This window comes from Mustela nivalis (genome assembly GCF_964662115.1).
Source record: "Mustela nivalis genome assembly, chromosome: 9".
NCBI lineage: Eukaryota > Metazoa > Chordata > Mammalia > Carnivora > Mustelidae > Mustela > Mustela nivalis.
Window position 1 is genome coordinate 89,805,271 of NC_139028.1, and position 18,163 is coordinate 89,823,433.

At 35.5% G+C, this 18,163-nt stretch overlaps 1 protein-coding gene across 13 annotated transcripts in view; it reads right to left on the reverse strand.

Moving 5' to 3' along the window:
• Window positions 1-18,163, reverse strand: part of IMMP1L (inner mitochondrial membrane peptidase subunit 1) — a 77,413-nt gene that overhangs the window by 4,587 nt on the left and 54,663 nt on the right. For all 13 annotated transcript variants that reach the window (XM_082748878.1, XM_082748872.1, XM_082748874.1 and 10 more), the window contains one exon: window positions 16,203-16,329. In XM_082748878.1, the coding sequence (XP_082605004.1) occupies window positions 16,203-16,329 (127 nt within the window). The remainder of the gene's footprint in view (window positions 1-16,202; window positions 16,330-18,163) is intronic.

An 18,163-nucleotide genomic window follows, 5' to 3' on the forward strand; every position in this document is an offset into this window, starting at 1 on the left:
AAGCTTCATATAAGTAAGATAGTACTATATTTATTTTGTTTCTGGCTTTGTTCATTTTTTTATGATTAATCCAGTTGTATGTATCAGTCATTCATCCCTTTTTACTTCTAAGTAGTATTCTATTATAAATCACAATGTCTGTCCATAATCTGTTGATGGATATTTTTCTTTGCAGTTTGGAGCTGTTAAAAATAAAGCACTCTAAACATTAATATGTAAGTCCATTTCTTTTCAGTAAATACCAAGGGGTAGAATTTCTAGGCCATAAGTGTATGCCTATCCTTAATCTTTTCCAAAATAATTGAATCATCTTATACTAAGCAGCAATGTTTGAGTATTCTAGTGAATTGCTGGTATCACATTGTGGTTTTCATTTGCAATTCTCTGATGAACATTTTTTCTTATGCCTATGTGAAGGGTCTATTAAAATACTTTGCTTATTTTTAAAATGGGTTGTTTTCTTACTCATTTTAAGATTTTTTTTTTTTTAAGATATTTACTTATTTACTTGACACAGAGAAAGAGTGTGCACAAGCAAGGGGAGGCAGACAGAGGGAGAAAAAGAGCTTCTGAGCAGAGAGTCCCAACATGGGGCTCAATCCAAGGATCCTGGGACCATGACCTGGGACCTGCCAAAGGCAGACACTTAACCAACTGAGCCACCCAGGCGCCCCCCTTCAGAATCCTTTATTTACCTTGAGGATAAGTCTGTGACAGATATTACAAATACTTCCTCCTAGCCTGGGATCTTTTCTTTTGCCATTTCTAATGTACTGTAAAGCTATACAATGTTTTCTAAGTTCTATATATTCATTTGGTTCTTTTTGATATTTACCATTTCTTTTCTCATTATTTTCATCCTGCAGATCCTTGAAAATATTTAGAATTGGTGTTTTAAAGCTGTGTCTGTTAATTCCATTACTTCTATTATTTCTGGATCTATTTAACTGATTTTTCTTCTGGTTATGGGTACACTTTCTTACCTTTTCACATATCTTGTAGTTTGTGACTGAGCTGGACATTGATTTGTTGAGTGGAATTTGTTTCCTTTACAGTGTGCTAAATGTTGAGGTGAGCTTATTTTGGAGGAGGCAGGTAAGTTAGCTATGGCCCAGCTTAGTCCTTTCAAACCTTGTTTTTAAGCTTGTCAGGTTGGGTCTATCTCACACTCTTAGGGCTACTTTAGCCTACTACTAAGTAAGGCTTGATATTCAGGGATCTCTACTGAATGTCCTGGATATTCAGTGAGATCTGTTCACTCTGGCTGGTCAGAACTCCAGTGGCTCTCAGCCCTGTGTGAGCTCTGGGAATTGCTCACCTCCCCATTCAGTCTTTGCTCAGTCTCCAGGTTTCACTGTTAACAGGCACAATTTAGAATTCAGCTCAAAAGCCAAGAGAACACCTAAGGAGGAGATTCATGGTGATCGTTGGGTAGCTTTGTTTTCCCAGGTAGTTTGATCAATAAGTTCCAACCACTTAAACGTCTCTCTATCCCAGTCTGTCTCTTCAGCTCAGCAAAATCACTACTCTTTGACTTGAATTTTACCTCAGTACCTTCTGAAACACCTGAGTTGGCGCAAGTATAGGGCTTGCCTTGTCTCTTCTCTTTCAGGGATCTGTCCCATACTTCCAGCTGTGCATTCTCTGAGAACAGCTATTTTACATTTTTGTCCAATTTTCTAGTTCTTTATGGCAGGATGGCAAGTTCAGCATCAGTTATTTCATCATTACTAGAAACAAATGTTCAAATTATCTCATTTTTAATGTCTTTATTATTTTTCTTAGCATACCTCATAACAATATGAAGAGAATCCTTTTAGTAAAAACTGAAAGTTTTTGATGTAAGTAAAGTGTGCCTATAGCATCTCTCTCCACCTTCTATCCCTTTCCATTGCATCCCCTACATGTTTTTGTTCTACTCTTTCCTTATCAAAATCTTTAGAAAAGATCTGCCAAACACAGCATGCGAGTATGTATAAATAAGGAAGTTCACTATGGTATTGCTTGTATCTCAAAATTAACAAAACTATAAATATTCCCCAGTAGGTACAGGTCAAATAAAATATGGTTCATTTATATAATAGTAGGCAGTTGCTCAAAAACAAAAACAAAGAAAAACTAGTTGACTTACGTGAATACCATCAGTGAAAAAAGTAAGTTGCAGGGCAATATATATAAATGTTTAAAAGAAATCCACAAAACTTACATATATCAAAATTTGTACTTTTATGGTCAGTATATACTACTTAGATAATTTTAAAACGTATATAAACCTCCTCAACTTGCAATGGAGTTCTGTCCCGATTAAGCCATCATTAAGTGGAAAATACAGTTGACCCCTGAACATGGGAGTTGGTGTGCCGATACCTCCCCACCCCACGCCAAGTCAAAAATTCTCATATAACTTCTGCCTCCCCCCAAACAATAATCTGTTGACTGGAAGCCTTACTAAGGACATAGTCGATTAACACGTTTTTATATGTTTTTATATATATTATATACATATTCTTAAAATAAGCTAGAGAAAAAATGTTCAGAAAAGCCATAAGGATGAGAAAATATATTCACAATACTATAATGTAAAAAATCCACGTGTACATGGGCTCATACCGTTCAAACCCCTGTTGCTCAAGGGTCAACTGTATTTTAAGTCAAAAATGCATATAATATACACCTAACCTACTGGGCATCATAGCTTAGCGTAGCCTGTATTAAATGTGCTTACAACACTGACATTAGCCTACACTTGAGCAAAATCATCTAACACAAGCCTCTTTTATAATAAAGTGTAGAATATCTCAAGTATTTTACTGAATACTGAAAGAGTGAAAAACAGAATGGCAGTATGGGTACAGGATGGTTGGTTATAAATGGTCACTTTATCCTCTTGACTGCATGGGTGAATGGTAGCTGTAGCTCACTTGCTGCTTCCCAGCAACACGAGAGTATCATACTGCATTATCAGCCCAGGAAAAGATAAAAATTCAAATTCTGAAGTACAGTTTGTACTGAATATATATTGCTTTTATAGCACACTAAACTAAAAAATATGTTAAGTCAAACCATCCTAAATTAGGGACCGTCGGTGTGTACATACATACACACATATACACATACACATGTTATCTTAATGTGCCTATCCTTTTAAGTGATACTTGTACTTTTTATTTTTAATAAAGAACACAGTCCATCACAATACAGGTTATGAAGAGTTTTGTTCATTTTTTTTAACCTTTCGTAGAGTGGAAAGAGAAAGACCTAATTTCCAATCTAGATAGGTTTGCTTCTACATATAGTACAAGTAAATGACTGCAATTAGCAGTATTGTCACCAGATCTCTGGATAACCAAAATATTTGACTAGCTAAGAACTCACTGCTTTAAATAAACAAAGTACAACACTTTTGGGAGGAGTCCGAAACTGAAAACCTGACCTGAGACTGAGACAAAAAAAAAAATTTCCTTTCTTGGGGCGCCTGGGTGGCTCAGTCTTTAAACGTCTGCCTTCAGCTCAGATCAGGATCCCAGTATCCTGGGATCAGGCTGGGATCAAGCCCTGCATGGGGCTCCCTGCTCAGCGGGAAGTCTGCTTCTTCCTCTATCACACTCCTGCTTGTGTTCCCTCTCTTGCTGTATCTCCCTCTGTCAAATAAATAAAATCTTAAAAAAAATTCCCTTTCTTATTCAAAATGCAGTTATTGTCTGTGGGATTAACCTAATGATTATCACCGAATAGAAAATCCAAACCAGATAAGAGGAAAAAATTCTATAGCAATAACATTAATAGATTAAATGGCAGCTTAAAATGTAGAAAGAACTCCAATAAAAATTCGTTTGTAATAAATGTTTGCAAATTACCAAAAATGGAAATCCCTAACTTCATGCCTTTGTTACTTCTCATAACCAAAACTTTAAATGGCTAATTACTTTTCCTTTTCATACCTTTGTGAATTTGCCATGCCAACTTGAATGAATCTGTCAACTGAGTAAGAATATATGAATATCACAAATTTTTACTTTGGCTCTGAGTTTTCCCAGGATCTCAGATAGAACTTACTTTAAGGGCTAAATTTTAAAGCATTAAAAGAACCTTTAAATCATTCTTGTTTTTCCTTTCTACGTCAGAGGTTTACTTCCTGATGTATGATAAAACCTAATCTCAGGGCTGGACAAAAGAATCAAGCCTCTAGTTCTTAAGTATACTTACTGAGGTCTAGTTAAGTGCCTCTTTTATAGTACAAGCAACAAATGTAATTGCCTCATGGCCTGCGGGTGTCCATTTAACAAAAGAGGCTTTGTGAACCAACCCACAGGTGTTACTTTTCTTGATTCCAGTGAAATCTGATGCAAGAGTCCACAGTATCAGATAACACATTTACTAAACTGCAATCAAACTCATTCATTTAAACAAAAATACCTAAATTAAGAAAAAGTTCCCACTGAAGAATAAGATGTTTGTGTGTCTGACCTTGCAAAAATTTCAAAAAACAGAAAATCCTAATAACAGGTGAAAGTTTTTAAATTAACCCTTTGTTTGCCAGATATTTTATAATTTACAACCAACAAAGGTAGGGTGTGCACTGGCCCTGCTACTACTCATGCCTCTTTAATGTTTCTAAAACAAGTGTGAATGAAAAAGAAACAGTAGTTATTAAAGAAACAAAGAAAAAGCCAAGAAGAGGGGCAAAGTTTTGGGATCCTTTTTTGACATGATTATTTTTCCTTTTTCTGAATTATAAGGAAAAGGAGAGGGACACCAATATTATGAAAGCAATTAAGAGAAAGCTTTGGGATTTTTTGGCAAAAGCACATGGGGGTTGATCTATCAGTAATAATATTTAATCCCTAGAGTATTTCATTTTCCACACATATTTTAAGGTTTTTGTTTTGGGTCTCATGAAATGATAAAGGTGAAATACAAAAATGCATAATTTTCCTACCCTGGAAAAAAGTCCCCACTTTATATGTTGTTTTACTCTAACAATGCCCATAAAATTGTTATTTATGTTACTATGTTACTATCTTCCAGGTAAGCAGGATCAAGTCAAATTACTATACCATTATGCTATTGTTTAATGCATATTGTTCAATCATGACTTACACAACCAAAATGCAGCCATGGTAAGATGCTGTGCACACCAACTACTGGAGAGGATAACTGGAAAATGAAATAATTTATTATATAGTTCTAAAAGAACTTCATAAAACTCAGTATTAATATGATTCATGTAAAAGTCAGTAATTGTTGGAGTTGCTGTAACACCAATAAAAGCTACGAAGACATTTGTCAAAAAGTGAAACAGTGAATCCTCCTAGAAGCAATCAAGTAGAAGAGCTCTTGATAACACAAGGCGGAGAAAACATTAGTAGTCTTTAGTTTAAAAAAATGGGAGTCTCAAGTTTCAGTTATGAGTACCTTTCAAAGCAAAACCCAAGGAATAGTTTCACTAACATTCTGTTTGACATTGTCCTTGGCACAATTTCTTGCCCACATTTGTCTATCTGAGTAGAATATCTGGAGTCCTAATGGTATTACCCCCAAATGCTAGATGCATGACAAAGAGAGTAACATTTATAAGGACCAAGCTGGAACAGTTAGCACTGATTATTTCAATACCTGCTATTTCTGTGTAGTCTTATTATTCTCCTATCTGCATAATTCATAGGGACTGTTACTGTCATCCCCTATCTAAAAGTGGTGCTACCTTGGGTTCATTAGCCAGTTATCACCAAAGAGAAATTTCACAAAAGTTCCAATAGGCTACAACTCCAGCACTAGGGTTGGAGTAACGATAGGGAATGCTTTTTACTAACAGGTTCTTTCATTATCAAGTATCTCCCTGCTGAACAGGTTTAGAGCTTAATCTAAGACTTGGTCATTCTCATAGCTATTGCAAGCTAAGCTCCTTCATCTTTCCTGCAAGTACTCAATACCTCCATCCAGCCTGAAGAGGAATTTTTGATGGGCTCTGTAAGCATGGTAAAGATACCGTCCAAAGAGTAAGAAGAGTCCTGAGTTCAAAATGTAGCTCTCCCACTTACTAATTAAGAGCCTTGGACAGATTATTTAAACCTCATCTATATAACTGGGTTTAATAAATCCCTTACAAAATTATTCTGAAAACCAAATGAAGTAACACATAAGGCTCCTGGCACCCAGTAAGCATTCACTAAATATTAGCTATTGTGATTAGCAGTTGTCCCAACTAATGGTATGAATGGTGTCTGCTGGGAGTTCTTTGTTCCTGGTTTCCTATCCTGTCTACCCAGTTCTCCGCAAAGTGAACTGTGCTTTGCAATTTTACTTTGGTTTCAGTAGTTTTTTTTTTTACATTGTATTCAATTATATATTTCTGGTACTAGCCAAGACTTGAATTCCGTGTTATTAAAAATGTACATTAACTGTGAATAGATGCCATATTAATTATGTAGCAAAGACTACCATTTTTATTCTTTTAACAGGCATCTTAAGCAATGTTTATTAAATATCAAATGCTTAGGCTCTTCCTTATGAAGCATTCACTTCTTCAAAACCGTCTACTCACTCGTCAGAAGGTATACGGAGAGGGAATATGTTGGGACGGAAGCCAATGAATATGCTTTTCCATCATAGCCATCTAATATTAATGTACCAATCCTACAGTAGTTTTTCCCCAGGACAATGGATTATTTTCTCTGACTTCTTTTTTGTTCTATTTGTAAAATAATTTACCTATCTGTTTTTGGTTTAGTACTGAAAAGCAGCATTTTATATTTTCATTTCAAGACTCTCTCTCTAGCTTCACTTTAATACAGCCTAATGTACACTCTGGTTTTTTGTTTTTTGTTTTTTAATTTTATTTAATTGAGAATGAGTGCACAAATGGAAGAGGGACAAAGTGAGAAGCAGACTCCCCACAGTGCAGGGAGTCTGACATGGGTATCTATCCCAGAACCCTGAGATCATGATGCAAGCCAAAGGCGGACACCCAGCAGACTGAGCCACCCAGGCAACCCACACTTTGGTTGTTGTATTCCAAAAGATGAGCTTAACTTAATGAAACACAGGTTATTTCAGAGACTAGCAGATGTTTCCATGAAAATTTTGATTCATGGGACTTCAAATAATACTTCCTAAGTCAAAACTCATCCCTAAAAGGAATTATTTTCATAGATGCATGAATGTACCTCTTTTCAATTTCCTACAGCTCCTATACATAACTGCTTCATATAGAGATTGGCTAAAAAAGCTGATTAAACACGTGAAATGGTATTAAAAATAGAAGATCTGGGGTAGAAAAGAGTCTCTCTACTCCAAAGAAGAAATAATTACAATGAAATATGTAGATCTGTTGTATTTGCTACCAATAAACCATTAAAAAAAGAAAAAACATGAAGTTCCATTTTTAAAAAGATTTTATTTATTTATTTGACAGAGAGAGAGATCACAAGTAGGCAGAAAGGCAGGAAGAGAGAGAAGGAGGAGCTGGTTCCCTGCTGAGCAGAGAGGCCAATGCCCGCTCGATCCAAAGACACTGAGATCATGACCTGGGCTGAAGGCAGAGGCTTAACCCACTGAGCCACCCACGTGGCCCTTGCTCCATGTTTTTGACAGATACTTCTTTTACTTGTGTTTTATTTATCAAAGCCACAACTCTAATGCACTATACCCTGAAAATTATTTAGATTGAAATCTGACTTTCTGAATATAAAATTCCAATTTAGACAAGTGGATGACTGATGACATTTTTCTGTAATGATGTAAGGTACAAAGAGAACAGCTGAAGACCTCTAAAAAATAAGACTGATCTCTGAGGGCTGAAAGCACCAAAACATTGTTTTAACTAAGATTATGAAAACACATTATGGACATCAAGGAGGGCATAGTACAGCATCCAAATGTCATTCTGGAAAAGTATTGTCTTTTTCCTCCACTTCTTTTAATAATTTAATTGCCACTGTATTAATTTAAAATACCAGGATAACTGGGTGGCTCAGTTGGTTAAGAGTCTGCCTTCGGCTGAGGTCATGATCCCAGGGTCCTGGAATCAAGACCTACATTGGGCTCCTTGCTCGTGCGGAATCTGCTTCTCCCTCTGCCTGCTGCTCCCTTGTTCCTGCTCACTCTCCCTCTTTCTCTCTCTGACAAATAAATAAATAAATCTTAAAAAAATAAAATACAGTCTCTGTTAGGCTTATTAGATAAGCTATATCTTCTCTCCATTTCCCAAATTAACATTTCTCCCAGAATCTCCTCATGTACCATCTACTCCTATTGCTAAAGCCAGAAACCCGGCTCAATTTTAAGCCCTTCAATTCAATTTCTTCCAGCATCCAATCCTGTCTAGATATTTCCTTTAATCTTTCTCCAAAATTTGTACTGCTTTCAATGGTTAATGTTATTATCTTAATTATGTCCTATGGCCTATTAATGGGTCTCTCAGCCTCCAAAACTTCTCTCCTCGTAGGAGTCCCTCCTACTCCAAACGTTCCTCTATTAATCTATTACTAATATCAGAGTGATCTTTTATTTTTATTCCTTTAAAATAATTTAATAATATTGGGGGTATTTTAACCACAAGAAACACACACACACACACACACACACACACACATATTTATTATTTTTAAAAGTTTTTAAAATAAATTTTAAGGGCGATTTTTAAAAAGCTAAGTCTGATAATGTTATTTCCCTGCTTGAGACATACAAGGAACTGGGCCCTGTTTACCTTTTTATTTTTATCTCTCTTCACTACCCACCCCTACCCACTATATGTTCCAGACATAAGAACTTACTTTTAGCAGTTGCCCAAAGCACAATGCTATACTCTCCCTTTTAGACTTTATGAATATACGGCTTGCTTTGATCAGGTCCTACTTATCCTTCAGAATTTCAACTCAAGTTTTACCTTCTCAATCTGGAAAAACCCTATTGACCACCATTTGGATAAATTTCATCTTATGTCTTATCACAGCACCCTGTCTATAATTCTATTATATCATATTATAATTTCTTGTCTGCTCCTCCAACTTGGCTATAGACTTCTAAACCTGAACTGTCCATTATGGTATCTAGTAGTAACATTTGTGGCTATTTAGTTTTACAAATTATATAAAATTCAAATTCAGTTCCTCAGACACTTTATCAGACACATGTGTCCTGTGTTCAGCCATCACATATGCCTACTAGCTACGGTACTGGACAGTACAGATATAGAATATTCCGCTTTTGCAGAAAGGTCTGCAAAAGGTCTGCTTTTGCAGCACTACCTCCTCTAACATGCTTCTGGCCCTCAAGTAAGTGCTCAGGAAGTACTTGTGGAATTAATAAGTGTATGAATAAATAAAGGAAAATAAATAAATAAAATAAAAGGAAAGTTGTGACGTTAATGTCTGGCCAATTTTGCCCCCCCCCAGCTTGCTAAGGGGTACTCAAGTCTTCTCTTCCACCCCAACTCCCTGCCCCCTACGTCCAGTGGTTCTAGCTGCTCCTGAGCACAGCCTCCTTAAAGATGCTTAAATGCTGGGATTGGTTTGGGGTCAGGTACAACGGTTGCACTTAGGGTCACAAGTCCATATTGGTCTATGTCCCTACACCTACTTTGACTTTCTCTATATAGGGAAGTCAGGTCAAATTTCAAGTGTCTTTGGATGACAGAAAGTTTCTCTAATCCTTCCTGATTTGGAGATTCATACATACAATGTACAGGAAATAGATCAGAATATTAAGTTGCATCTTAAAATTTTAAACTGCTCACCCTACAGGTTTTAAGGAGACAAATCTGTTGGGCCCTCATGTGTCTTTAGTGGGGACACAGGCAGTAGCTATAACAAACTAAATGATTCTTACATTTGTTTCTTCTTCTTCTTCTTCTTTTGTTTTGTTTTGTTTTAAAGAGAGAGAGGACTAGAGATGGGGAGAGGGAGAGTGAGAAGCTGAAGTAGGCTCTATGCCCAGTGTGGAGCCTGGCATGGGGCTCAATCCCACAACCCTGAGAACATGGCCTGAGTCAAAATCAAGAGTCCAATGCTTAACCAACTAAGCCACCCAGGCACCCCAATTCCTATACTGTCTTAAAATAGTTATGACAATTCTAATGCACTCATTTTTGTAGGTTAGCAGTACAGTGGCTTGTAATGCCAACAGTTTCTTGCTAATTTATAATTTTCAACTGTTTTATAACATGCACACTTATTTTTGTTTATTGAACATTTACTTATTTGAGAGAAAGAGAGCACGAGTGTGAATGAGGGGTGGGGCATAGGGAGAGAGAGAATGCCAAGCAGATTACTTGCTGAGCATGACACCCAGGCACTCCATGCATGCCTACTTTTACATGTTATTCTTCCTTTCTAGTCATATTTTAACTAGATCATAGTTTAGTAGAATGAGAATGCTTTTATGGACTAACATTAAGTGAGTCACTGAAACCCAAAGAATTACGCCAAGCGGTAACACAAGACCTTCATTTAGTTGCTTATTTTAAAGCATTTGAACATACTCCACCTAGTCAACAGCAGCTTTCCAGTAGATCACTCTATCAGATTGGGAAGCCACATGCCACTTGGAATATATTCTTTTTACTACCATCAGTGATGGAGTCTGCTTCAGATCCTTCTACTAAACAGCAGCATTATAATTTCAGTTTTCTTAATTTCTCCCAATTCCTTTTAGGCAACCTTAAAGTAGAGAGGTCTCATAAAACTTTCAGATAAACATACATAAATATTTTCATTTTACTGAACTCAAAACTGCCCTCCTCAACTCACAGCAATGACACTGATTTTCCAACTTTGAGTGGTTAAAATATATTTAGGTGAACAAAACCATTTCAGGAAGACTTGTTATTCTTTTAGCAGAAATGTTAATCTTTGTGCATATGTATATGAATATATATATGTATATACACACAAACATATTAAGATAAAATACATTTCTACAAAATAAAATTTTATAAACTACATGTTACTGTTAAAATAAGATAAATTGTTCTGAAAATGTTCAAAGAACACATCAGAAAATGTTTAAGTTGTGGAGACCTCAAAGGTGATTATTTAATGTTAATATCAGAAGAAAAAAACCTCAGAATTGTAAACAATAAGTCAAATTTATCTTCAGAATTGTGTTAGCTATAGGATGAAAAAGTCACGTCATCTCCGCAGTGAACCTCACTTTAGCAAGAGAGTAAACATATTTCCTCCACATCAGCTGCAATCAAGGCATTAGCAGTATGCCATGATTGATTATCCTGGGACCCGTTGCTGAGAAATGAATGTGTAGCACAGGTTTTTATCACTATAGTCTGCAAAAAGCAAGTCCCTTGTTTAGATATCCTAGTTGTAATGAGTGACATTATTAGGTAGTTCTTCTATTTAAATGACATAAGGATTTAGTGTATCAGCAGCTTATAATAAACAAGCCCTTTCAATCTGATGACTCCTTTCCCTACACATGAGTACTTTTTGTGTTTATAATACAAGTGGTAATAGAACACCATATGGTTATGACTTTTAGCTAAAGTAAATGACATTTAAACAAACAGAAAAACAGCATTAGGATATTCAAGGATTTGAACTATAACCTAAATACACAGTACACATTAAGGGGCTATTAGTGTTAACTATATACACTGACCATTTTCTAATGCTGTCCAATTAGTGAGTTTTTCAGTTTGCTGATCAGTTTTTCAAAAATATTTTCCATTTTACTGTCAAACACCTTTATCACTGACATATTGCCCCATTTACAACTTCTTTTAAAAACACTCTACCACTAATATATCCTGAGAACATTTAATCAGTTCTTTCTGAAATGTAAAACTGCTTCTATTGCTTAGATCTCTGCCAAAACAACAATGATGTTATTGACACACATATAATTCTTAAAAGAAAAATACAAGAACGTGGGAATGGTACAAGCAGAGACAGCAGTTCTAAGCTACTACAGGAAAACAAGATATGAATTTGTCTTGCACCCCAAGGTAACAGATATAATAGCAAGAAGTGGTGTAATTCTGATTATATTTAAAAGATAAAGCCACCAAGATTTGCTAATGGACTGGATGCGCAATGCAAGAGAAAAAGAGTCAAGGAGGACTCCAAGTTTTAGAAGCAGAGCAAGCAGAGAAATGGAGCTGCCATTGCTGCGATGGGGATATGTGTGGGACGAGCCAGTTTGGGAAAGATGATTAGCAGTCTGGTTTTGGACATACTAAGTTTAAAGTGCCCATTGTGTACGAAGGTGGAGACAGTAGGCAGACTATCAGATTTATGATTCTGGTGTTCAGGAATGAGGTTGTAGTCGATATAAATTTGGAAATTAAGTTAGGTAATACTTAAAACCATGAGACAGGATGAGGCAACCTAATGTGTGAGTGTATATGGACAAGAGATGAAGTTTAAAATATGAACCCCAAGTTACTCCAAAGTTCAGAGTAACCAACAAAGGAATCTCAGAAGAAACAGAAAGACAGGGGAAAAAACCCAGAAAATGTGCTGCTCCCCAAACTAAGTGAAACCAGGTTTTGAGAACAAATATTTCAAATACTAACAACAGGTCAAGTAAAATGAGGCCTGAAGTTGACCACTGGATAGATAACAGTGGGGACCCCTGACGAACTTTCAATGAAGTGGTGGGGGAACAAAACCTAACAGGAATGAGCTCAAGAAAAAAATACAAAGTTCAGGCAAAGTGAGTAAACAGATGCAAGTCTTTCCTACAGGAGGATGTGGTGTCAAAGGAGTTTGTTCATTGGTAAATTTTATAGGATATTTGTTTGCTGATAGAACTTACTATATTGCAAACTTACTACACTACAAGATGCCTAAACATTAGGCATAGGTTACACTACAGATTAAAATCATAGCCCTGGACTATCACACAATGTTACCTTCAGAAAAATTATAAAGTGTTTTTCTTCATCTTCTCATTAAACTTTATAACAAAATTTCACTATTACCTGAGCCCTGGCTCTACTTTCCTTAGGCAAATGGAAACTACATTATATAGGTTTTCATACCACACCTTGGTACTGTGCAGGCTATTCAAGATGTTTGAGCTGAATACATTTCTTTTGAAAGTCACAAATTAAGCTTATATCCTAGTAGCTAATGCTTAGCCCATAAACCCAAGGCAAGAATTACTGGCCTCAATATCATTGAAATGAGCAAAGCCCACGGCAACAGCACCTGATAGGGATTGCTTAGTTTCCAAATGCTTAATGCAAAAAATAAATCATGGTTTGTAAGTATTGCCGCCACATGGACTTTTACAACTCCAGAATGAATAAAATGATTCCACATCACTTAATCAACGATCTGTTTATATTCTTTTTCGCCAACTTAGGAACAATGCTATTTCTTTCATATGCTAAACTCTACATTCTAGGTTCCAAATGATGATTTTGGTGCTTTGCTTTCTGAAGCACCTACTTAGAAAAACATTTTTAGGGGGTGAAGGGGTGGGGGAGGGGACCCGGAATTCAAAACACATTTAACATTCATCATCTTTACCAAGCAGCTCAATCAAGATCTGAATAGTAATGTCTTCATCATAAACAATAATGATTTTTCTAAGATACATCGGTAAGGGAAAGAATCCCTTTCATAAAATACTGCACCAGTGTGCTTCAAAGAGAACTGAAAAAGGGAACCCTCTAGAGGAGGAGACCCACTCTTCAGAGTGCTCCAAACTTGGAAGAATTTTTGTTATAAATCACCTTGATTAATGGAACACATTTGCTAAAGTGGTTCTGTAATAACTACACAATTCTTATTGCTCAAAAAACTCAGCCTAGAAAAACTGGTGGAGGCAGGGACTTTCAAAAAATCACTGGCTTCTCTTTACGACCAATACTATCCCTGATCAGAAATATTCCCTTTTTTTTAAAGGATAATGAAGACAAAAAATTTTTAGGGAAGCACAATTCGATGAGATGGGAGTATAAATAATAATAATCAGTAGGGGATATTTTGGAGAAGCAGTATTAGCATGGTAAGGAGTACAAATTTTGGATGGAGCCAGGGTATTTATGTCTGAATTCCAACCTTTTTTTCACTGTTTGAAACTGGGCAATCTGTTTAACCTCCCCATTGTCCAGTCTTCTCATCTGGCAAATACTACCACTACCTATGTTATTGGGTCACTGTTGTGATGATTAAAAATAAATTAATCCTTGTGAAGAGTTTCAACAGTATCTGATACAGATGAAGTATATAATAAGTATTGACCAAAAGTATTACAATTATGTCTGTCACTTATAAATATGCAAACCAAGGTGAATGGAATATACCTAGAACAATATGGCAGTGTCCTCTAATTTATCCATTCATTGAACATAAAAATTCAAAGAATATCTTCCTTTAATAGAATAGTCAAAAAAATTTACATCTTATAGTCCTCTGATTGTCTTTTCAGATTACTTAGAAAATATCTAATCCCCTGATATTCTTCCTCTAATAACCCTTAAAGAGAAAATAACAATTATGTGGTGCTTAAGTACAGATAGTCGATGCCTTCATTTACATGTTTTGTTGTTCTATCCATTATAAAATTATTTCTGGTCTCAAGTTTATGCTTGTTGCTAAAACAACTCAAAAGTGACTAGAATGTCTCATGAAATGTTAACAGTCATATGAAGGTGAAACCATTATGTAAAACTCTGACATTTTTAAAGAACAAAGGGAAACAATGTCCATGATGAAGGTCATAGAAAAATAGGTTACCTGATACCACACTATCACCTTCAACCTTTTTACCATCAGCTAACAATTACTAATATGTTTAGCACCGTGGTAATAAACATTAAAAACATCTGCACTTCTGAACCATAGTCTCTTATGGATGGTACATAAATAACACATTTAGTAATCCATTGATCAAACTTACAAGGCAATCAGAGACTATTATAGTTCAAAATAAATACACAATGATCGAGACAAATTAACCTATTTATCTGCTTAAATTGGGGATAAAAACAGAAGTAAATTTAGTTAATAGATGTAACAGCTGCATCAGTAATTTGAGGGTAACACAGAAAATTGAAAGAAAAGTAAAAAATTAAGTTAAAATTATTAAAGTAAGACAAGTATAGGCTGAGTAAACAAAAGCCCCCCCCCCCCTGCCCTAACCTCTGTCACAGCAGCCACGTGACTGGTGAGGAGCTAAAATTATATCTGCTCTTCACTCTTCCTTTCTGCTATTCTTGCTCTCTTTTTCTAACGGGACAGTAAAGTTGACCAGAGCAAGGTATATACAATTTCTATCCTAAAAATTTAAGTAGGATTTAAAAAGACTAAACTGCAGACTTTGATTTTACCAGATTTGCTGCTATAAGTCAGTGGAAAATTTGCTAACCCAGGATCCCAGTTGGCATATAGGGGCATGTCTCTTTTGTCTTTTCCAATCTAAGACAATTGTCTTTCCTTATTTTTCATGACCTTCACATTTTTGAGGAGTTTTAGTCAGTTATATTCCAGAATGACACTTAGGGTTTGTCTGACATTTTCTCATGATTAGACTGAGGTTACACTTACTTTTGCAAAAATATAACAAAAGTGATACGCACCTTTCTTAGTGCTTCACTTCAGGAGCTATATTATGTTGATATGTCTTCTTATTGGTGAACTTAACCTTGATCACTCAATTAAGGTGGTGTCTGACAGTTTCTCCTCTACCAACTACTATTTGTCCCTTTGTAATAAATATCTTGAAAGAGATACCTTGAGACTGTGCAAATAAACGATTTCTCTCAAACTTTCGCCAAAAAGTTTGACATCCGTTGGTGAATCTTGCCAACAACAATTATTACCGAGATATTTATATTGTATGCTTTTCTTTTTCTTTTTTTTTAAAGATTTTATTTATTTATTTGACAGACAGAGATCACAAGTAGGCAGAGAGGCAGGCAAAGAGAGAGAGAGAGAGAGAGAGAGGAGGAAGCAGGCTCCCTGCTGAGCAGAGAACCTGATGTGGGGCTCAATCCCTGAGCTGAAGGCAGAGGCTTTCACCCACTGAGCCACCCAGGCGCCCCTATATTGTATGTTTTTAAGAAGAGTTTTAAAAGAAACTAAAATATATAAAATATAATGGCCAAATTGTTCTGGATACAAACATACTTAAATTCTACTGAATGCAGCATTTTAATTTATATTCAAAAAGTGAGTTATTTTGTCAGTGTGTTCAGTTAATGTTAATCAATGAATAACAATTAAAATGTTACTTACATAACTATGACTTTTAAAGAAATCTGATGGACTATTGGTGAGGATTTTATCTCCTTCCAAGCCAATTACTCTCTTACAAATGTTTGATTTTGGATCACTCGGGCTTTTTGCAATGACAATGTCACCTCTGAGAGGAAAAAAGTCAAAAGAAAGGTCAATGTTATTTATTAAACATAAATACACGGACAGCACTGCTATAATACTTGTATAACTTAAAGCCAAACCCTTTATCCTCTCACATATTGACCCTCTCATATTACCAGCTTTGAGAAATTTTGTGACTGAGTTTTATGGGTCAAAATCCGCCAAGAGTAGTGGAAAAGCTCTTGAAGATTTTAAAATTTCTGGCAATACCATAACAACCATCTTCTTATACTTTATCCACTATGTGTAACTTCTGTATCCAAATTTTCAAAACCAACAGTATAGAAAAGCAATTCCACGTAAGTACAAACAAATTAACTAAGTAAATTTTACTGTCCAGCCATTAGTACTGATTGCCTCTAGAGCACATAAAAACATAGGGACAGCATAAATATATCTCTAGAGCTCAAAGAATGTATACAGCATACCCAGATAATTTACAGTATAGTTAAAAAACTTATTTTTGAGGAACAATATCAGAAGACACAACCAAATAAAATGCTAAAAGCTGCCCAAACATATACTACAAAAAATAAATTGGTATATCAAATATATAATACTAACAAGGTGGGTATGATTACATGTAGAAGGCACGATTCATGGAAGAAATAAAAATATACATGTATTAGAAGAATAAGAAAGATCTTTAAAAGTATAAATGAAGGAGTCAAAATGAAAGAAAAACAAAATAAGACTAAGCACCCCAACCAAACAGAACACAATACTCTTTCTGAAAAAAAATGAATAAGTGAATTCTGTTGACTAACACACGTATTTGAAAGGATTTAATTATCTATATTATGTGTACATAGTTCCATAATAATTTGATGTCACTTATAATAAAAGGTGAATATATCAAAATATCAAAAGCCATAAAAATAAAAGGAAAATAACAGTCAAATCAGAAACCTAGTTATCACTACATATAAGTATTAATAAGAATTCTAAGCTTCTTGGTTCTAAACTTTTTGTTTTCATCTAAAAATGAAAATCTGATTAATTACACAAGAATGATTAACTAATAAAGTTTAGTTTGGGAGGTAAAACAATTATCTTAAACAACTAAATCAAAGAGGAATATACAGGAAGGATTTTGATGTAAGGTAAAAAAAGACACCATCCATACTCCTAAGAAATTTTACAGTACTAGTATTCACTGGAATGATAATTTCTTGTGGTTAGAGTTGAAACCTATTAGAATACTAAATTCTAGGGCGCCCGGGTGGCTCAGTGGGTTAAAGCCTCTGCCTTTGCCTCAGGTCATGATCCCAGGGTCCTGGGATCCAGCCCTGCATTGGGTTCTCTGCTCAGCGGGGAGCCTGCTTCCCTTCCTCTCTTCCTGCCTGCCTCTCTGCCTACTTGTGATCTCTGTCAAATAAATAAATAAAATCTTTTAAAATTAAAAAAAAATAATAAATAAAATAAACACTAAATTCTATATTTGCAGGTAATACAAGGCTGCCCTTTTTTTGAAATGGGATAAACTGGTCTCTTTTCAACCAAATGGAATCATGCCAATGGAACTTTCAGATGAGTAAGTCTGCAAAGATCATACTAAACAAAGCTGATTTGGGCTAGCTTTGGGGAAAGAAATGTTTTCTGTGGGTGTTTTATTCAGCTTACATTTTTCAACAAAATAATCAACATGATCCTTAAAACAAATTCTGAACTTACATGGCAACATAAAAACCATAATTTAGTCAAGATGGTTTTCTATTTTTAATTTTTATTCATTTTTTTCAGTGTTCAGAATTCATTGTTTACACACCACACCCAGTGCTCCATGCAATACATGCTCTCCATAATACCCACCACCA